The sequence below is a fragment of the Larus michahellis genome, chromosome 1 (assembly GCF_964199755.1).
Source record: "Larus michahellis chromosome 1, bLarMic1.1, whole genome shotgun sequence".
In the NCBI taxonomy this organism is placed as follows: domain Eukaryota; kingdom Metazoa; phylum Chordata; class Aves; order Charadriiformes; family Laridae; genus Larus; species Larus michahellis.
Genome location: NC_133896.1, coordinates 50,603,607 through 50,626,661, shown reverse-complemented (window position 1 = coordinate 50,626,661; position 23,055 = coordinate 50,603,607). Strand labels below are relative to the sequence as shown.

Genomic DNA, 23,055 nt, shown 5'->3' with positions numbered 1-23,055 from the left:
TGCTTATTTCTGCCCATTTGCTTGAAGAGGCAGGAATATGCACAGTAATCTTATCATATAGGAGGAAACTTATTCCCTACTTCCTCCAAAGAATACTCCCAAAGCCAAAATGTTTCAAAAAAACGAATAGATACTTCAGATTGGTAGCTGGCCAATTTGCTGAGTTGATTAGTTAATAAGCAAGGTGGAATTCATCAATTCTCACAATGTAGCTTTCCAAAACTGAGAAACATCTGTATAAGAAGTGTTACATGGACAAGGTGGGAGAAGGGGAAACAGCTGGGTACAACGCAACCACTGACAGAATGAACCATTGTGGGGGGAGAGGTTAGGGGAAAGGCTAGAAGTGATTTTGGACCAGAAGAAAGCTGTTTTACAATGTTTGACAAATGAAAATGAAGCCACTAAGAACTTCACAGACCTCTTCAAAAACACTTCCATTTTATTGGCTCAACAGGATGCCAAAGGACCAAAAATATAAGGTCACCTACACTCCCATAAATTACCTACTGCCCAGAGTGTTAGCAGTAGTACCATGGCACAGGGCCTGGCCAAATTTGCTTTGGTCTGTTGCTCTGCTAAGAGGATGTTTTTCTTCTGGAACCCAACCTGTCATCTCCAGTTGACTTCATGCTGTGTTCTTTAGACATATCAATTTGTTTGGAGCTGACCTCTTTTATGTGGAAACCCTCACCAGCCCCTCCTTCAACGAACCAAAAACCCAAACAAATCAGAATGGCTTGCTGGGTGCCTTGACTAACAGATTAAAGCCTTTGAATATTTCAGGATCTTTTTTCACAATAATCACAAGTTAGGAGAACACAGGATTTCTAGAATACAATCGTACTGTAAAAGCAAGACTTAAGAGGGCTATGGAAAAGCGTGATATCAGGGCCATCCATTGGCTTGGGTCAATGAAGACCAGAATGTGAACCTTTCTGGGTTTAAATCTTCAAGATAAAGCAAGCCACAAATGTGGAAAGCACAGCTCACAAATATGCTTCTTTAAGGAACGACTTGTGCACGTGGATAAATTAAAGTGTGCAGCCATAATACGCCAGGGTCCATTATGTCATATTTAATTGTCTTGTGTTTCTTTTGAAGAAATAATGAAGAAATTCCTTAAAAACCAGTAGAAGACATTACGTCTGTTGTCCATATCAGTCTTTCAGATTAGACACACGCAGTCTCTGAGTCAAAGGAGACAATATAAATTACTTTCATGAACCACCCTCATGTTTTCCGTTTTTATACAGGATGGAAGTAATCAATGATTAGTCCTAGGCAGCTGGGGGAAATCACACTTTCCTACCTCCCCACCACTGAATCTCCAATCCTAAAACAATGTAATATCTATACATGAAAAGGAAAGGAACCAACATGAGCCACAAAGGCTTTCAGGTGGACAGTTACTGAAGGCTACAGAAATCAGCTGACTCTTTCCAGCTACAGCCACAAATGGCCTGAGGATTTACTGACGTGGGCAGGTATCAGCGGTTAACCTAGATGAGGAAATATCCTATGCAAGCGCTCCTGACAAGAACTCTTTCTGCAGCAGTCACTAGATCTGTCAAGACTTGAACTGGAAGTAGGATTCCTTCCTTCTCCCTTCAACAGAGACAAAAGGAAGACCTGGAAGAGATTTACGTGAAGAGTTGTGTGGTGTCGCATCTAACAGATCCTACTCATGAACGGACTCTGATGCAATCTGATGTCTTTGTTTCAACTCATCTAGAAGAGAAGTCAGTACCAATGACCAAGTGATTTCTTTCACCGTAGTTGTAGCTAAATGGACATAAAGAAGAAAGTTGGGAAGAACAGATGTTTTTGTGGGTTTGATGTCAAAAGAAACAGTCTCATAAATAGGTATGGTCTGTTACTGTGTGTTCGCACTTAATTATTGAAAGACGAAATCCATGGTCTTTTTTTCTGGTAGACACTGGCAGAAGCAGAATCCTTGGATATGCTGCCAGACTTGAGGGTTGTTTTTCATAACTTAGAACATTAAATTTTTAGAGGGCTTTTTCTAACCTGTTTTTAAGAGGAAGGAATGAAAATGGGAAAAAGAAAGGAAAAAGGAAAAGACAAACTACTGTCACGTGGTGAAAAGAATGAAGTTGTATCCAGTCTTACTGCTGGAACAGAGACAGACTTTCTTGTTGAGGCAAGAGAAATTTTCATATTCCTGCCTTCAAGTGCAAGTGGATGGAGCTACCCAGCAGTCCACAGAGTTAGTAAAGGCTAGTTTGGAAGAACTCTTCTTGTTAGTACTTTTCTTCTTTTTTTTTTTTTTTTTTGAAACGTATTCTGTATACTCACTATCTCATGGAAACAAAAGTCAGTCTTACTCTTTTATGAGCCTTTAATATTTCAAAGTCTAGCTCTTCCCTTTAACCTATGTATTTTTGTAAGAGTGGAATAATTTCTGATGGTTTCGATAAATTCTGAAAAGTAATTTATTTATGCACCCTGTTTAAAATTCATATTTACTGGAAAGCCATGAAACAAAGTCAGTTCAGTTTGCCAGGTTTATAGCCTGACAGTTCTCTTTATGCTGTCTTAATATTTTGTGTGTTTAAAATTTTAGCTCAATATTGTGTTCAGGGCCAAATTCCCATTTCTATGAGTTCTTTTCAATACATAGTAAAACGATTGCTACAAGTAATATAAAGTGATGGAATGGCAAACCAAGGCCACACAGCTCTGTCAAAGGCACTACTATAGCTAAGCCCTGTCCAAATTCTAACATAGTCAGAAGTTGATGGCAAACAGACACCTACCCTAAAGGAATTAATTTTCAAAAGCAATGCTTACCATGGTCGCTGAATAGCAGCTGTTTCCATTTCTGTCTTTCTATTTCTGAAGCTTTAAATCCCAGTACAGATTTCAATTCTTGTAACACCCTCTTAGATTCCTGTCTCTCTCGTTCTTGTCTCTCTCTCTCTTCCTGGGAAAAGCAGTAAAAGTCTTCCCTTTTGTATTCATTCTCCGTATCTGAATAATCAACATATGCTTCCAATTCCTAAAGAAAGAAAGAAAAAAAAAAAGTTGATCTTCACTGTCAGTGTAGACCCTGTCTTACAACCTGATGCATGATCAAGTGACCTCAACACGAGCCAACCACAGGAAAAGGATGGAGCCCTGTTTGGGCAGAGCCAGTGGATCTGACACTGCTCTTAGTTATATTTGTATTATTTCAGAGAAATTCCACTCATTGAAAGGGAACATTTACTTTCATACATACGTATGATCAAGTGACATACCTTGAAAATGGGAGTCCTTTTGCCCATAATTACAGGTGGAAATAAGCAACGCTGATGTAGGTTTCTTTTTTTTTTTTTTTTTTTCAAATTTACACCGTAAGCAATTCTTCCTCAGTCAGGCATCTTCCTAATTTAACTTATGTAAATCCTTATTAAGAGGATGTTGAGAGCAGCAAACTCCTACTCCAATTTTAACTATATTGGCTTACAAGCATGAAAAAACAAGTTCCATTTATATTATAAAGACAGCCAGTAAAGTTATATAGTCCCAGCGCTTTGAGATGGAAAAAAATCTAGAGAGAATACATGTGGGGTAGGCTTGGGAGAAGGCAGCGGAGGGACAGAGCAGAGCATGGGTGTTCAATCTGCTTTCAGAGTGCATCTGCCGCTCAGTTCTGGGACGGAGGAGGCCAGCGTCTCTCCAAGAGGGCCCAACAATCACACACGAGTTCCCCAAACAACACAACACTGTTCAGTGTCACAGTCTATTTTAGGTAGATGCAGAGATTACTCAAACTGAAGACAACCTGGTTTGTTCTGGAGCTTGTTCCTTTTGCGGCTGTGTCAGTTCATCTAACGATATGCAAGTAGGACTCTGTTTTATATACAGCCTTTTAGCGACCCACTTTTTTTTTTTTTTTCTGTATTATTCTGACTTGTGTTGCTGCTCTCCTTTTGTCACTTATTTCTACTGATATATATAAGAAGAAGTGAATGCTAGTGCTTTTTTTTTCCAGGACAGGCAGTACCTCCCCATGGAACAGCAAAAGGAACATACATAATTTTTTCTGTAAGTCCAACTATGAAATGGCACTGGCTCCCTACTTGAGCTGTCTTGGCAAGACAAGAAGATCACTGCACAAGCAACTGAAAAAGGATACAGCAAAGAAGCCCCAACTATTATTTTAAATGGTCCTATTTTCTTTTTACCTGCTCTTCAGGGATTGGATCTTTGTTTTCTATGTATACAGCAGGCTGTGTTAAAGGTACTGCAGTACGCTGTAGGTTGTCACAGGAAACTTCAAGTTTGCCTTTAGGGGGAAAGAAGAAAAGGGATTAAAAAAAAGAAAAAGACTGAGTGTTGAATGATGTTTTTGACTCACTCCGCAGGGGCCAGGCATTTTCATTAGGCAGGATTGGCACACATGAAAAAGAATGGTGAGAAGGTTGGTTAAGAGTACATTGAAACACTGTTTTAGAGAGCACTTAAATTAGCTGTTTTGATATAAGCTGGATCTGATGAAACATATCTTCAAATACTTCAATTAACAAATCTCAAAATTTTTATAGACTGAAAACCTGCAGATGGCAAGAAAAATCAGTAAAACCAGAAAAGAGACTTGGTGCCCAAATTTAAAAAGAGAAGTAAAACAGTAAAATTATAGGCAAATCAGCTTCAAATCATTGGAAAATACTGGAAGAAATAATCAAGCAAAATTTGCAGGAAGCTATTTGGAAGGTAGCAAGGAGATCAGTGACAGCCACTGTGGGTTTGTTGAGGACAGATGTCAGATCTCTCCAATTTCATTTTCCAATGCAGTATCAGGTCTTATGAATAGAAAGATGGCAAAGACAACCTGCGTTTTGTTTTCAGTATGGCTTTGGACATTGTGTCATGACATACTCATAAGCAAAATGCATCGTCCAAGAGAAGTTGCTATTAGGTGCATAGAACATTCTCTTGGATAATCAGAGCGTAGTCACCATTTTCAGACAGGAACAATATATTGAGTGAGGATTTGTCTCTAGTCCAATACTCTTTAATAATTCCAATGGGTGAAAGGAAAGTGTTTCAGCTTATTAAATCTTCTGACATTGGGATAATCCCCAAGGATACTGAAGGACACAATTAGAATCAAAAATAATATCCGAAAATTAGAAATGCAGCCCAGGAAGAAGTGGATTTCAGATACAGCAGTTTGGTGACAGTGGCTGCAAATTTTTGTGCTTTGGAATAGTCGAATGCACAAATATATGACAACTGACTGAGCAGCACCACTGAGAAAAAGACGTGAGAAGCCTAGCAGTCAACTATACCCTGCCACAAGCAAAAAGCCAAACTACATACTAGCACATATGAACAACAGCACTGACTGTTAGACACATGAAATTACATTTCTGCTCTGGCACTGACCAGTCTGTGGATGGAACATAGTGCCCAGTCTGGGGCTCCTTCGTTCAATAATACTGTGGACAAACTAGAGGAAGTCTGGAGGAAAACAGTGGAAATGATCAGAGGACTAAATAAAGTATAGTCGTCAGGGCAGAGGTGAAGGATACAGAGTCATGTAGAGAAGATAGCAAGAAACATATTAACTGCCTTCAGAAATGTAAGAGCTATAAAGAGGAAATGGATTTCCATTGTGGGTGGGTCAAAAGTACCGCTTTTAAATTGCAGCAAGAGATATTTATATTCAGTAATAACTTTCTACTGGTAATGGAGTTAAGTGCTGGAACAGATGCCTGGAAATACTGTAAAATGTCTCTAAAGAGAGATTTTTAGGAACAGGTAAACAACATTTACTCACAGACACTAATTCACCCTTGAGAGAGAAATGGGCTAGATGACCTTGCCAAGCCCCACCTGTCCCTATTTTCAATTTATAATCTATACATTGAACACTTAGGGATGGTATTCTGAAAGTAGGCATATTAATGATAATTTTAGTGGTGCTCAGTTACCTGCTTTTGCAAACAAGGAAAGCATGTAATTCCCTAGTTGCCTGGGCTGAGCTAAAGATTTAACATTCCAGAACTATCTAAATGCAAAGTTTAAAAGAAAGGTGAAGCACGTAGTGAAATTTGAAGTGCAAAATTGACATATTTATTTTATAAATATCCAGCCCCCTTGTCCATTGCATAACTCTGCCTTGTAATAAAAACATTTTAATAACAATAATGACAGCAACAATAGAAATACGCTCCTGAAGGTATGACGACAAATTTGGAAGAGTATATGTAAGTTACCAATTAAAAGCTGAAGAGTAAAGCAGCTGCTCTAATATGTACAGATTGCTCTGTTTGTCACCTATACGGGATGATCCCATTGCTAAGAATATGCCTCAAGAACATGAATTCACAGTGTTTAACTAAAACTGCTGCTGCAGTGGACCAAAGGACTGCAGGACCCAGGAGCTTGCAGCAGAGTACCACAGCTTTGCTCTTATAAATATCTAAAAAAGTTGTATATATTTTCAAAGACAGAGACAGTTCAAAAGGAAAAAGGATGGAATTTAAACAGTTTGAGGGATATTGTTTCAAAGATCATTAAAACAACACTGTAACTAGCCATAAAGGGTATTCCGTTCTGTAATATTAGCAGCAGATGATTACTACATGCTTGAATTGTTGAGGCCTTATGTGGTAAATCATTTTTATCAGCGATAAAAAAAGGTGAATAAAGAGAAGATGGCTGAAAGTAGCAAAGATCTACGTGTAGATCAATGATAGGTAAGTCTATTCATTGCCTAATGAATTCAAGTAGAGGTAAATTCCCCTCAAGGTGCTAAAGCCCCGCTTCTCTCAGGCTCAGTTCCGTATCCGACAGGATCAGTGACTAATGGCACTGGTTCTAGAAATCACCGAGTCCTGTAAACAAAGAAGCCAAACGGCATTCCCTAAAGTAACCCCATACTACAAGATATGCTAGTGTCACCACCCATGACAGGCTGATGGGGGGGTATGGATGTTCAATCAGTTAGACTTCAAGGCTTCGCTTTGACAGAGTTTGACACAATGAACTATTTAATGTAGCTGTAAGAAGTTTGCTTTGACACAGAATGATTTAGGGCAAGAAGCATGCAGTGCTTGTTGAAGAAGGCTCAACTGTTTATTCAGAAAATAATTAAAGATATGCAAAACTGCTCTAAAAATAAGTGACAGGCAGCTATGTAGGATGCCACAACCAGGACAGCCCACTGTTCACACAGCTCTTTAGTGGTTGGAAACTTCCAACTCCTGGTTCAACAGCAGCACTCTGATGCTGAACAGACCAATGAGTTCCCAGTTTCTTCCTCTCTACGGATCAACTTGGGTCCTTTGCTGCTGCAGCTGCTGAGATGACTTCTGCTTCTCATGGAAGAAAACCATCCTGTGATAGATACATTTTTGCTCAGTGTATAAACATGGTAAGAGCGAAAACCTAAGCAAACAGTAAATTTAAATAGTGGATACATTTTGTATTTATAGATGAAGAAGCAAAGACTTATTTTGTTTAAATACTAAGCACAATTATGAGATGCTGCTAAAAATATTTAACAAATATATACAGCTTTTATGCAATGAAATATTTCCTCTCAAAACTGGGACTAAGCCATCAGAAACAGATCCCTGTTCAACAGTTTCCGTAACTGACATTGGAAATGGTATTCCCACTGCTGTACTGGTTGAAGTAGTTAGTTGAACTAAACATCTATTGCAGCAAAGGTGCTGGGCATCCACTTGGACACAGTGTTTACTACTATGGGGTTCTTGCTACAGCTCTTCTCAAAAGATTGATTGGATAATAGTGCATAAAAACAAAAGAAATATGTGCTTAGCTGCTATATTATTTCCGCAGGAAGGTATCTTCTCCGAAAGATCTTTCAGTAAGCATTGGGGAAAAAAGAAGAGATAATTTAATGAAGTAATTCAAATAATCATGACCAACAGACCAGCTGTTAAGATTTGTAGTAAGACAGCAGAAGAATTATACTTGATTTCACGCACAGCTTGAAAAGGTCAACTCACAGAAGCTGAAATAGAAATACATCAGGAAACTCAAATGTAGTCAGATAAAAGTAGTTTTCAATGATTAACATAATTTAAAAGTAGCTTCTGTGAGGTAATTCAGTAAACTTGTTGCAGAATAGAGATTCAACCCCAGCACATTTCCAGGAAAGTCACTGGGCAAAAATGAAAGCGAAGGATTTTTTTATTTCCCACGCAATCTCTCCCTTCTAGATCACACACTAAGTTATTTTTGTACTGAAGTTATTATAAAAGTGCCTGCTGTGAAATTTATACACAAAGTAAAAATAAAACTAAAATAACTAAAAATACTATGGCTTGTGGTCTAGAAAGAATGTTTAAGGAAAGGGGTAGAAAAAGATCAGCGGAACTGCTGGTTGTGGAGGGCACCAACAAAACACCAGAGGCTAGCACGTGCAAATGTATCAAGACGACATCTAATATCCTCATAGGTTGTTTTACGCAGCACTGAGAGGGAAGCTGTAAGACTAGACTATCAGGCAAAGTACGCACAAATTTGGTTACACCATGTCTGGACCTGCAGGGAGCCTGCATTAAGCCTCCCAGTGCTCCCAGTTCTGACGTAAGAATGAACACGGTCAGCTTGCACGCCTCTAGGTCCACAGCAGTATTCATCCATCTACTGCATATCCCACCCATACATCACTACTACAAATCTGGATTTCTGTAGATAACTTGCTGATACCCCAAGTCATAATTTTCCTACTGCAGTCTCCATTACCAGCATTATTCAGATGCTGGGTTGTGCCTTCCTAGGACAGCAAAAAAGCTCCTGGAAAAAAGAAAGATTAGAAATTACAGGTTCCACACCATGTCAGGAGAGCTTAAGTTCCATTATTTACTTCCTAGCTAGTTGTGATTCGCAAGGAGAACAGCATGGGCAGTACAGGTCACTAAGGAGAGGGACGTAAGGCAAAATGTTGAGATATGCTGCTCAGTATAACTTTCAAGCACACAGAAAATTAGCTCTGAGGGAGCAGGTAAGTGGGTATTATATGCACAATACATCTTCTACAATTTAAAATGTTCCAGGAAATGTCATTGTCAAGAAAGTTTCATGACGCCATTGTCATTTCAATTAACTATGTAATTTTTGTGCAGTAGATAAATGAAAATCTCAGGGATGATTCATGAAAATCCTACCCCATCACATGTGATTCACCAGTCAAAGGCAAAAAGCCACTATCAGTCTGCACCTGGAAATGTAACAATCTGAACCCACATGTCTAACAGACTCAGTTAACATGTTTACATTTTTTGCTGAAACAAAAGCTTCAAGGTCATCACAATGAAAAAGCCTGACACATGTATATAGTTTTTCAAATTGTATGGTTGTAAGACCTTCTTCAGCTAAAATTCTGATACATGGGCTAAACGCGGTCTCTGATCCATTTGATCATTCCATCTCAAAAGTGTATCTCATTAGTTGCTAAATTAATCTCTCACATTTACCTTTTTTATTTGGGTTTTTTCCACTCATTTTTTCCACCTGAGAAATGGCTTCTTCCCAGCAGCTGTTGCTTGCCTGGATATGAGGCTGAATAAACTTCAGTTTTTGTTCCAGAACCTGGTGGGCTTCTGTTGTCATCTCAGGTGTCTCCTTAGTGCTAACAAGTTTTTCAAGTTCATCCTCAAGAATTATTACCCTAAGCGATGAGATGAACAGAAATAAGTAATAATGTGTCAGTGTCAACTACTTCACCAAGGCAGTGACAAATCTTTAAAAATATTTACTAGGTAGTTACTATGAGCTGGACTTTCTTGTAAAGCATTTGGTATGTTGCAAAATCAATGGAAGATAAGTAAGTTTTCAGATTTTTTCAAGCCAGTGACAAAGCGAGGCAAGACCTTAATGCATTGCTTAGCTTTGAATTTTCACCAGATACTTCAAGAATAACCAGGGAACAATATGAAATTCCATATTGAACCAAGGCTCTTTGACCCCATACCCTGTGAAGATATGCCTACGATTGCAACGACTATACGTATGTGCCTTTTTTGTTTTTAATCTGGGATACAAGCTGACAACCTAAAGAACTCAAGTCTGAAGCCTTCTTCCTACAGGCATTTTCTCTTAATTCATGTGGAAACTTACTCATTGAGCAGTGCCTTGAGATGAAGCTGCAAGCTGCGTACCGCTGTCTGAAGGCTGTTCAGCTCTCTTGACTTCTGCTTTGTTCTGGTTGGCCGTTCAAAACCCGACTGATGCTGAGTTTCAAAGTACCGATAAAACTCATAGCTTCGCTTAAGCTCCTCTAAGCAGGCAGCGTGTGTGTGAGGTAGGCCTTGAGTCACATCGGACAAGATATGATGAGGCAGCCGTTCCGGGGAGACCAAGGGCTTGGGGGACGCGTTGGCTGGGGAGAGGAGCAGCACCAGCCTCCTGAAGAATTCTGAACTCTGCCCTACCCAGAGCTGAAAGAGGACCTGCAAAACAGGGAAGGGGTTAGCTCTGTGCACCTGGGAAGACAGCCAGCCTCCAAAGTAAATGTACGGATACACCACGGGAAAACATTCCTCAGCCAGCCACAGAAGAATTTTGAAAAACTGAGAAAACCCGCTGTTTTTTGAAGGGTACTCCAGACCATGTGAGTTTCAGGTCTCGTGAGCCTTAGGTGACTGCTAATTCTTCAATGAAGGATATTATATGCAATTATGCTCAGAAGTTTGTCAGATGCCTAAAAATCTCATATTCTCATCAGGCAGTCTCATTATTTGCTATAATCTCCACCTACCCTACAGCTCATAAAGGGCTGCCAAAATTCCAGTGGCAGCAAAGACATTTTTTCCTTTATAACGCCAAGCTATCATTTCTGCGATCTGCTAACTACTGCACTGCCCCACACCCAACCTTGAAACGTGAGTCTAATTGCACTGTAATTCAACTAAAGACATTCTACATCTGAGCTGCTAACTTCTTTTTTTTCAGCCAAAGAGAGAAATTTCATCAATGTCAGTAAGGAGGAAAGACCTGTAAGAAATTAATCTATTGACAATGTTATATATGGTACAAAAGAGTTCAGTCCATCTGGGAGCAAGGAAGGCCACAAGTTTGACTTCTCGAGTGCTTCCACTCCCAATGAAATGAGCTCTTTTCTTAGTTTAGAGAAGACTGTTGGCTCAGTAGACCACGACAAAACAGTAGCATCTTATATTTCTAAAATGAAAAGGAAAGGTTATGACACTTTCTTCTGCAATACTGGTCCTTACTAAAAGGATTCAACTATAGGTGAACATGAGGTATAGTCTGAAATCTGTTCTCAAGCATTTCAGGCTGAGGAAGACAAAGTAATTACTCATAATGCTTTTTTTCTGCCCCCCCCCCCCCGCCTACAGAACAGGACTAACAATTTACTTCTGAGATTTTAGATCTACAGGATTTGTAATAATATATTTACATCTTTGTATTATGGACAAGTAACAGTTTTTTCCAGTGTGCAAACAATCAAGAGCAAAACACTCAGAACAGTAACATAAAAAATTAAATGCCTTCAGATAGATGTGGTCTGACATACCCAAGGGTTTATAAAAAATACTTGGATGCAAACTGATAAAATATTCCAAAAGAAAAAAATAATTCTCAATTTAAAAAAGATGGTTATGAGAAGCAAGAACACAGAATGATATGAAATGAATTTGGGGCCCACATGCAAGACAGTGATTTGTCTGGGTGCTAAAATAAAAAGCAAACAAATGGGCAGCAGTCACCCAAGCGTCCCTGAAAGTGTGGTGCCCTGGACAGAACGTCAAGAGCTCATGCTACAACAAACACAAAAGAAGACGAATCCCTTTTCACCAGATGTAAGGCAAAAGCAGTGAAAAAGTAGCACACAAAAGTAGTGAACTTCAGGAACTGATAATAATAATAATAATAATCCAAAAACCTACCTGAAAAAAGGCCCAATGATGAGAGAAACGGAAATTCCAAATCTATTTAGGGCTGCAAATAGCTTGCTCTGCCAGTGACTTTTGATGGTTTTTACTGGCACTTAAACTTCACCCAAAACATCCAACTGGCTCTCCTCAGCTCGGATCAGCATTTATTTTCAAGCCAAAAATTTCAGTTAAATTACTGCAAATTGCAGGTAAACAAAGACTTAGTTTGCAAGCTTGGGCAACTCTGACTGGCTTCTTGTACTTAAAAAGAAGTTGGTACATAAGTGGGTTTGCATGGTTGCAATTAGAACTTCAGCTAATGAAAAGGCAAGAAAAAAATCCCAAAAGCTTACATCTGATCCAGCTCTTAGCTTACAACTAATTAGACAAAGCCTGAAAGCTTAGTAGCCACTATTACTGGTAATATTTACTGTCAGAACAAAAGAAGTCAAGGTCTAGGAATTAAGTGAATAATATGCAACAAGAGCCAACCCCATAAAAACACAGAAGTCACACAATAATGGAATTTTCCATTAAAAAAAAATATTAAAAGGGAATTGCCTCAGCAGAGAACCACTAGAGTGTAGAAGGCTTGCATTCAAATTAGATCTTCTTTCCAACTGCAAACATTTACTCATGCAAATTAAAAATACTTAACATCTCAAAACAAAATAGATTAAAAAGGCCATTATATGGTTGGCATTCTGTTCAGTTAAATGTTTTTCAAAGATCAAAGAACCACACTGGCTCATGGCAGCAGGGGTCCAAGCTTATGATTTCCACTCCTCAGCGTGACTAAATGCAGCTATTCCCTTTGGCAATTACAACTAATTTATATCTTTGGATCTCTATCTTTTTATTCAATTTAAGAGATTAGCTAAAAAAGACATAAATACGAATCTGGAAATTATCAGCTAGGATCAAGTGAAATCAGAGAGCAAAAGAACGTGTGTAAGATAGAAATTGATCAAGCTGATTATAAAACACCAACTTGAATTTATGTTATTCACAGAAAAAAAAAATCCTGACATTGTATTGTGCAACTTCTCTTCAAATACATGCAAGAAAAAATCACCTAAATGCCAATAAACATAGAAACACGTGACATAAGACTGATTACATCTCCCCCTCAGTTGACCGCGTTACTACAGGCTAATACCTACAAGCCACAGGGCTTCGTGACAACTGAAAGATTTTCGCGAGGAGCCTGTGCAGATGTGTATGTCCTTCTAGGAGAGGTTACCTTGAGGGCAGGCAAGCTGAAGCCATCGGTGAGATTGTGTGCCTCCTCTTCAGATACCTGCTCCTCGCTCAGTCCCAGACCCAGCTCCTTAAAGGGGACTACGCAGATGTAGCTGGTCACGTTGTCGCTCTCCGAGTTCAGAGGGTAGGTTTAGCCGGAGTTAAGGCGGTTAACAAAGCAACGTTTGTGTTAAACACACGGAAAAGGAAAAAAACAACACCTAGTAAGGTTTCTTATTTCTGGCAATTTATATGAAAGAACATACACTCCACACAAATCCTTTTGTTTAACTGAATGTTTTGCAATCCTTATTCAGAGCAGAGACCTTAAAGACTCTTAGAAGAATGAGAGAGAGGACATCGACAAAACACCTACATCTACATACAAACACATAAAAAGAAACAAAACAGACTGATGAAAAATCCCTGCATCCCTTTCAGGCAAGGAAAATATCTTATCTTTAAGTCTTAAGTTTCCAAGAAATATCTCATGTCAATCTTAAACCAGAAGTCATACATTTAACAGAGGAAAGAGGAGAACAATTCCTGTGCAATTTTAAGTTTCAGAGGTAGCCTACGCTATAGACCAGACTCAGGATGATGGGAATTCCCTGCGAGTTCTGTCTGTGGAGGGACTGCTCAAAGACCTCTACAATAACTGCTCTTTGACATTTCAGATAGTACCGTGAAGAACAGGAGCTCCCGGACTGTCATACCATTAATTTCATTGATTGCATCGCTGTAAAGCCACCATGATCTTGGCACGAATGGTGGCGACCTGTTATCTACAAACGCTATTCAGCAGATTTGAATTTTGAGTATGAGAATGTACATTTCCAGTCCTCAGAAATGCTTAAAAAGGAAGCAAGCAAAATGTAACTGATAGCAGAAGACAGATAAAAATAATTCATAGACTAGGCAGCATTTATTTTAAAAAAGGCACTAATTTTAGGCTAACCTCATGCTGGGGAAGAGGGAGGAGGAACAGTTCAAAATTTCTGCACATTTTGGATAGTTACCCAGTCATGAAACAGTAAAATTTGCTTTAAAGCAGAAACTTAGAACTTATGGTCATAAGCCCATCTGTTCCACAGAAATACATCAAAAAAAAAAAATAATAATTGTGAAGCATTCATGAAAACTATGCCTTAATTTAAACTAGGGCGGTTTTCATTTACATATTGATTCACAAGCTGAATGCTCTCATCTCTTGGGGCACATAACGCTGATTAGAAGCGCCTGTCTCTTGTCCAGCTCATGTGTTTTCTGGGGAAGCTACAAGTTCCACCTGCTTTCACTCGCAAATTTTCCACCTGCTAAATCCTCATAGGATGAAACTTGCAATAACGATTTGCTCAAGAAGATTTTTACCGCTTGAGTGGAAGAACATTGCATATAATAAAATTTCTGTGGTCCAGGGAACAGCAATACTATGTGTCCATGCTCTAAAGAAAGAACTACATTTCTCTCTAGTTTCTCCCCAAAGTCCAGGAAGAAAGAAGCCCATTAAACATTCTCCAGAAGCACGAACGCAGGTGAAAACCTGCAATGCAAATCACTCAGAAACCTACTATGCTGTTGCCACCAGCTGCTCTGTCACATAAACACAGTATCTATTCTAAATTAACCTGACAGCATGCCCAGCAGATGGAGCACATGGGATGAGGACGGTGATTCCACCACAGATTGAAAAGTCAGGTCAAAACCCTTCAGGACCAGTTATCTCAGAGACTAATTATATTCCTTGTTAATCTTTTCCCGCAACAAGACATTTCCAACCGCATGAAGACCATAAAAATCAGTTTGGACACATGTGAATTTCTAAGTCATGCTAAAAAAATATTATCCAGGGAATCTCTCAAACGTGTGGTTTGACTTACTGATATTATGTCTCAGGTAAGGATTCCCAGCGGACTCCCACACCTCATGCCTTGCCCCTCCTCTATTGCAGCCCTCCCAGTCCCATTTCGTGTGTTAGATGAAAGCAGAGAACTGATCCCATGCCCCCATTAGCTTCCTAAGGACTAAACCTTTAGAAAGTTTAAACACATACACACAAACATATACATACGCACAAACACATCTCCTTCACGCGCTCGGCTCTAAAACGCAAGTATTTTTAGTGCTAATGTTTTCTAGTAAAGACAAAATACAGTAACTAACCTTAGGTTAGTTAACTTTTTCTATGTCTTTGTGAAAATATTTTATTCATCTGTTTAACTGACATTCCTTATTAGCTTGGAAAAAGAGAAGGCAAAACAACTTAACAATAAATTGTCAAATACGGAATAAAATATCTATACAGTGAATATCTAACCTCTGTCAGAAGGCCAATCTTATTTACCTATAGAAAAGCACAAAAACACTTAACGTACCCCTGTAGATAACAATTTAATATTCATACTTCGCTCTTCAAAAGCACATTCCCATCTAAAGATCTAACAGGATTGTCTCACAACATCCCTGAGAAATCCAAGCTGCTCTTTTCTAAACTTCTCACCTGCTCACCAGGCGGGAAGGGATGAGCAAAGCATGTGACGAACTGGATGGTCAAGGAAGAAACACCGCACAGAAAAATGCCCAAGTATCTTTACTCAGACCTTCCATGGATTTCTGACTTAGGCTTTTATGATCCAAAAAGGGTACTACTTTTTGTTTAGCTTACTGTTTTCTTCTGTGAGCTTCCTCTTTCACAAGTTAAAAAGTATGTGTTTTTCTAACATTTCATGACGCAATAACTAAATTTTTAAAGAGGAGAAGGAACAAGTTTTTACCAGATTTACCAGGGGAAATTTGCATCTCAAAGACATAGAATGCATTTTATATCCATTCCACCTTAATGAGGTAAGATATCATTCAGTTTAAAATACTGCTATCCCGTGTCTGTTTTTATAATATTATTTATGCCTTGCCATCAGAGAACGACAGCTTACACTTACAACAAAATTAAAGTTGCTTGAGTTTATACAGTCCGACCCCCAAGCCCTACCTATCAATATAGTTCAATGGAAATGGAGTATCATGCCATCTTGCACCAGCTGAGGCTGAGACTATTAACATCACCCAGTAACATAAGCTATAAAATTTCTTCCATCCACCTTGAATATAATCAAATCAGTGAATAAACCATGGATTCCCATGACGCAGAACGCACAAGGCTCTTAAGTATAAAAATATTAAGCAACCAGATGGGAACTGAAGTATCGCCTGAGTTATTACACAATTGAATGGAGTATAGCGCTGAGATTTATTGAGCGAGTAGTGACTGGTCTGTGTAACATCCTGTAAATACTTAACCCAAAATGCCTAATTTCTAGCTTAAACTTTCAGCTGCTGCATCGTGCTATACCCTTATCTTCCAGATTGCAAGATAAATACTCTTTTCTCTCTTCTGCCTTTTTATTCAATGATTTTGAGCAATGAACTCTTCCTCATAGGAGCAAATCGGAATAAGAAAGGCATGAGAAAATCCTGAACTGTTTCTGCAAGAACCCAACTGTCATTTCACATAAAATGTAAGGAACGTGACTTTCCATCTAATGAAATATTACTGGTCTGTCAAGTTTGATACATCTGGTATAAGGCTACTGTATAATTGTGTATTTTTTCTATTTTACATGGGAACAAATTTTAACTAGGAAGGTATTAATTTATTCTACTCGCGGAAGGCAGATGTCTAGCTAAAAGGGGGCACACTAGCTGCAAGCAAGTATCACTAAACTTCTAGCCTTATTTGAAGTGAGTAATGATAACATATCAGGTTTATGCAATTTGATTTGCCATGAATAAAGCTGTGAATTAAGATTTTTAATTCTCTGTAACAGGTTAATCAGACAGCTTTCCCTCTAACACATTTGAGATACACATTACCATAAAATCCTGATTTGCTGCAGATATTTTGGTAGGAGAAATAATACTTACAGCTATAAAATCTACACTTAATGGATTAGGGTAGATCAGTATATCCCTTAACATTTATGATGTATTTACTAATTTATTTTTACTGAGTCACTCATTTACGTCTACAATTTAGATTAATAGTTGTATAAGCCAGTTTTTAAGACTCAGCCCAACAGTTACCAGCTCAGTCCCTCAAGCATATGTTCTTCTTTGTCTCTCTTCAAGTTACACATAAAACAAGTGGCTGAAGTTCAAAGTAGTTTCCCTTTGGCTTCCAATAGGATTCCTCTTGCTGATTCAAAGTATGAATTTGATATTTATCTCAGAAATAATCAAATACATTAAAGTATATGCTTAGCAACAAAAAAACCTCTCAAGGCAGTGTAAAGTAAAGCAAAAATAAGCTTTGCAGTTTGCGTTTGTTGACAAAATGAGATACAAATCTATAAATGTTTTTAAGATTAAACATTTCTCTCTTTTACTGTATAGTTTTAAAGCTCTAGATTTAAAGCAATGTAAGTAGAAAATTCACAGAATTTAGCTCAAAGGTGTGTCTGTACAACATCATTCACTGAAATGACTTTTTCTGGGAAAAAATTGCCCCATGGAAACAGATTTTGCTTATTCCTGAACGCTTTTTTGACTTAACATTAGGTACATGCAACCTGTCTGAGAAAACAGTTCCTTTAAGAGGCTGTTTGGCTGATTTTGTTAAGCATATATAAATGCATATTTTCAAAGTAGAGAAAATTATCAGGCCTTATTAAGCCATGAATGAGTAAACTGATGTTGCAAAAAATTTTTGAAAGGGATGTTATGATATAGTAAGCTTGAAAAATAATTTGGCTACAGGTATTTCTATGAAGTTCTGAATATATAGCAATGTTTTAAATGAAAGCTTAACTTAAATCAAAGTATACCTTTTTCTACATTAGTAAATTTAATACCATTTTCTATATTACTTTAACCATTATATGTAACAATAGACATGTCTCAGTTCAAGATATGTTTACCGTAGCAATTATCTTCACTGCATTATAAATGTCAATCTCAAATTTCTAGGTTCATTATAAGAAACACAAGAATGAAGGAAAATAGGGCATACTTCAATTGTCATCCTTTTGTACCCAGTGTACCACTCAGGAGGCCCAGTCACAGACAAGGACCCTATTTTGATAACTGGACGTCACCCATAAAGGATCTCTGACGTCAAAGGCTCACCACTGTTGTTGGATGACCAGTATCGTGCCCATGTAGCACGATCAACTGAATACTGTCAGCCAAGGAAAGCAAACTCTAACTTGGAAGTTTATTTCCCATTTATACATGCACATAAATGTTTCCAAGAAATGCACGCTCTGCGGTTCAAAGCTGTGCCTGGTCTATGTATTTGCTCACACGCTTAAGAAATTACTACTTCCTTATTCTTCAAAGAGAAAAATGGTCCTAAATGGCCATCAGTTAAAATGGAACTAAGCTTTGCTCTTTAGTGTATTAGCTTGGAAGATTCAAATTTTGTTACCTTTGAGACGAGGAGGTGATACGCATATTAAATTCCTACTGAAAATTGTTCCAAGCAAAAATAATTCAGTTTCTTGCCTAAATACAGAGACACATCTGCTCTGCTACAAAAATACAAAGCAATATCCAGTAAAACACAAAATGTTTATTTAAACAGTATTATGACTAACCAGGGAACATGGGGTTTGGGGTTTTTTTAATGTAATTTGTAATATTAATCCAACTTTTAAGTATTTGGAATGTTTCTCTAATATCTTTTTCTCTAATAAAAGCATTTTGTTTTGCTGTTGCCAGTGTAAATCACTGATAGTGCTACTGGACTCACATTGCTCACAATGCTCAGGAAAAGCAAATTTCAAATAGCAATTCATTAGTTCATACTCAGATAACCTAGAGGAGTTAAACTGGAGAATATCTTCTGATTTTGTGCAAAGCAGAGCTTACTAAAAAGAACTGTAAAACTCAGAACTGGGATCTCATTTCCAGACTTTGGATGGAAGTTCCTTTCCTTTAATTTATCAACATTCCTTTCCTTCAATTTATCACCTCAGTCCTTCACTTAATTTCCCCAGTTCCTCTTTCTCCTTGCTGTAGGCCAGATTTGTGCCAACAATCTGATGACGGACAAGGGCATTAAAGTTGTCACAAGTGGCAGCTGTGAATTCTTTCAACATAAAGGAATCTTTGGCCCCTCCAACATTAAGAGTACTATTTAATTGCACAAGGCACTGGAATCTTTTTGAAAGATGCTCCTTGCCACCAATGCCCACATAACACACATAGCAGTTTCAGGCATTCACGATATGCGGGGAAAAACTCCAACTAAGGCAACTTGGAACTACCTTAAAGCTGCTCTAAATTATCCTGGCAGGGAGCAGAAACCCTTTACTCGCCTTCCTTACATTTAAATTCCTTGCTTTCAGTTTGCATGCACTGCAGCGTTGGCCCAGCCTGCATCTCAGCTCACGTGCTGCCACTGGTTTTGCCACAAGGTTCTGCAAAAATATAATGCTTCTCTTTCCATTTTTCAAGAACCTATTATTCATGCAACTTCAATAAACTTTTGGCCATTTATTTCTGCTGTCTCATACTACTGAGATACGTGCATGATAATTTGGTATAATGGAATTTCGGTCTTAAAAATTTTGCAGACAGATATGTCAAATTATCCAAAGTAAACAAAACTTTCTTCTCTCCCATTCCTTAATTTAAAAGCCATTCCATAAGTTTAGTAGTTACAAAACTAGTGGATGGTTTAGTACGCACCAATATTCCTTGAACCTGTCACCTCCCCAGCCACAGCAATAATCTACACTCCCATCATAACCAATGCTGGACTTTCTTTCTTCATGCTGGAGGATATTTGGGAAGGACATGTTAACAGATCCCATTTTCAGATCTCTTCCCATGTTCTTAGAACTGATTCTTGATTATTTCCAAGCTAGGTATCGGTTGCTCTTATGGACATGTCTGAACCAGCCAGAGCATTATCTTCTTTCTTTACATAGCAAATACACCTTATCCCTCAGAGCTAAGAGTGAAGTCTTGAGCCCAGAATGAGGATTTCCTTCTAAGTGAATGCACGCACTCATAGCTTTGTGTTTGCCTCTGTGTGTGTACACATCATCACTCAATAGATCCATCCATTTGCACTAGCTTTTGTTTCCCTGCATGTGTTTTTTCAGACTAGGAACATATCTGTTTTATTTTTTGCTATAATACAGGGTGAAGACATTGCTATTTCCCATATTGTACAATAAACATAGAAAAAAACCTTGAAATGCTAATGTCATTAAAGAAAGGAATACAAAGTGCTTTGCTTTGATTCAGAGTAGAAACTCCTCGCTCTTAAATGTGCCTTTTGGCTAATTAATGTAACCACAGTTTCACCCAGCTTGTCTGAAACAGGAAATAAACTTACCTTTGAACACAGGGATGTCAAATGAAAGGCCATATTGTTGAGAGGAGAGGATATTTTGGTGCAAGGCAAAAAGATGGCTAAAAGGAATTATAAACCAAAATCATTAAGGACTCTGAAACACATTATCAGTACTTACACCAAAGGCGTGGGTGTCAGTAACTGGGACAATGTTTTCAGGGCACAGAATCTTATCTCACACAGCACAGTATGAAAAGACAAAAATTTTAAGAATGTTCCAAACCAAGCATAAGACCCAATTTACTAGGCTACCTTTTCTTCATCTTGTTTAGGCATGTAATTAGATATTGTATGTTTCCAGACATGCTAACTCTAAACGTTGGCACAATGATAGGTAGGTAACACCAAATATCTGAACTCGTGGCTTTTTACAAAAAGGATATTGTTTCAGCATGTATAGAGTAGCCAGTCTTGAAGCTCGAAAGTTGGCTCTGACAGATCGATAAACGGCTTTGCGGAGACCAATTAGATGCTGACTGGGATGCTGTCCAGCTTTATTAAATGGGCAAGCGGCACTGACCCTGTCAAGCAAACTTGAAAAGTAAAATGTGATACAACTGTACAGATGTCCTAAAGTATTTTTAAAAGACAGTACATCAGATTTCTTATTCCATTACTTAGAAAACTTTTTCAAACCACTCAGTAACTATGAGAGCAAAAAAAGTAATTCATATGTCAATCATGTATTTAATCAAAATCTTCGATAAGCAGCCAGGATTCCTCAGTAGACAGCATGATTCTATTCTCATCTGAGCCACAGCAAAACTCCTGAGGACATTTGTTTTCTCCAAAGTTTTCCAAAATGACACACTAAGGGTAGACAGGCCATAACATTATCTCTGATACAAAACTATTACAAGCCCACTGCAAGCTTTGGAAATTTTAACATACAGATATTGAACATATGCCTCTCCATATGCAAATTTGTTCTTTAAATAATTTGGGCAGAAAAAATGTGCTAGTACATATTGTTTTTCATGCAAAACACTATATTCTTTCAACCTTTTCAGTGCAGAATCTTCTCTAGGTCAACGGGAATATTATTTGAGTGGTGACTTAGATTTTATCAGTCATGCAATGAATGACAGCTGTGTCTGTGGGATTCTGACAGGTAAGCACGTGAAACGTGTGCAACTATACAAGCATATTTGGAAGTATATTTTGGTGTCCAGATATTCAGGTGAATATACTATTTAAAAGAAACTATGCCATTTGCCCATTAGAATACACTTCAGAATGGCTTTAGATCTGCAAGAAATCACCTCATCTGGCAATAAACTGAATTGTGAACTGGGTGAATGTTAAATTGTCTGTGTAACATTAAGCTTTAGAAAAAGAAAAAAAAGATTAACACCCAGTTATATCTATTCATATACAGTCTGATGCCAAACCTATGACTGAGATACTGAAAATAGCCTAGGTGGACATCCATTCTACTTGCTGGGACTGTTTTTACTAGAATCAACCCAGGCATGGACATGCTGCGGACGACAGGACGACGAATTGCCATGAATTGTTTGGCTACCGAGAGCCTGCTTCTGCTCTCAACCTTTCCCAGGGCACGCTGAGGAGGCGATTACATGTCAGGAGTCACTTGAAAGGGAAAAGCATACAGGGCACCTGGCAAGACTGGGGTTGCTGTATTGGTAGCTACTTCTCTAGCCCACTTCCATCCAACTGAAGAGCTGACTAAAGCAGCAGACCTCACCCTGCTAGAAAAATGCCAGTCCTACTGCATGCACTTAGCTGGATCATGCCGCACAGGGATCGGGAAGGGAAATAGCTTATCGCCTCCACTGTCGAATACAAAAAGCAATGCAGCCCACCCAGTGAGCAAGGCTGGACACATACCAGCACGTCAAATATGGTTAACACGAGGACAGTCATGCCAAATAGCAGTGTACTGAATACGCTAGCTGAAATACCATATAAAAATAACCGCTTACCATATTAAATTATATGAACGATATTAAAATGGTTTATATAACAACTCATAAAGTACTTTAAAATCTGCATAAAATAAAAACAAACTGTGTTAATTTCAATTTCTAAACATAAATCTAAAATGCTAGTCTTGCCATACATTTCACTAGGGAACACAGCATGTAGTGTAGTACCTGCCAATCTGCCTAGCTTTTGAAGGTAACAACTGGAAGTGCTTATGTAGTTTGTAGACTCAAGCCCTGGGTGAATTGTCAGAAGCAGGCTCAAAGGAAAGAAGCAAAATTCTTCTACCATAAAAAAGAGAGAGAGATCTATGTTCTGCTACAGCGATGTAAGCATTTCCAGCTCCTATACAGAATAAATGTGGCACAACTCATGCACAGCATGTACTGCCAGTATTCAGCAAAACAATTTGCTTTCCTTCTGGGAAGGCTTGTTGCAGTGTCTTTTGTAAAATAATTCTTCTTTATTCCAGTAATCTAAAATTAATATAACTTGCTATAAATGTCTATGTGCCAGACATGCCATATCCCTCACGTCCTAATGTTCCATTTATCTTCTATGTATCTTAATTGGACTTACAAAATGTTATCAGCTTTGCATATCAGCCACAAATAGCAA

At 38.3% G+C, this 23,055-nt stretch overlaps 1 protein-coding gene across 7 annotated transcripts in view; it reads right to left on the bottom strand.

Moving 5' to 3' along the window:
* VEZT (vezatin, adherens junctions transmembrane protein) overlaps window positions 1-23,055 on the bottom strand; it is a 59,927-nt gene that overhangs the window by 3,095 nt on the left and 33,777 nt on the right. For 4 of the 7 annotated variants that reach the window (XM_074575283.1, XM_074575337.1, XM_074575316.1 and 1 more), the window contains exons 6-11: window positions 20,874-21,023; window positions 13,132-13,279; window positions 10,108-10,439; window positions 9,465-9,658; window positions 4,194-4,294; window positions 2,815-3,022 (exon numbers count right to left, since the gene is read on the bottom strand). In XM_074575283.1, the coding sequence (XP_074431384.1) occupies window positions 2,815-3,022; window positions 4,194-4,294; window positions 9,465-9,658; window positions 10,108-10,439; window positions 13,132-13,279; window positions 20,874-21,023 (1,133 nt within the window). The remainder of the gene's footprint in view (window positions 1-2,814; window positions 3,023-4,193; window positions 4,295-9,464; window positions 9,659-10,107; window positions 10,440-13,131; window positions 13,280-20,873; window positions 21,024-23,055) is intronic. The other 3 variants (XM_074575294.1, XM_074575346.1, XM_074575327.1) reach the window with 1 other exon arrangement.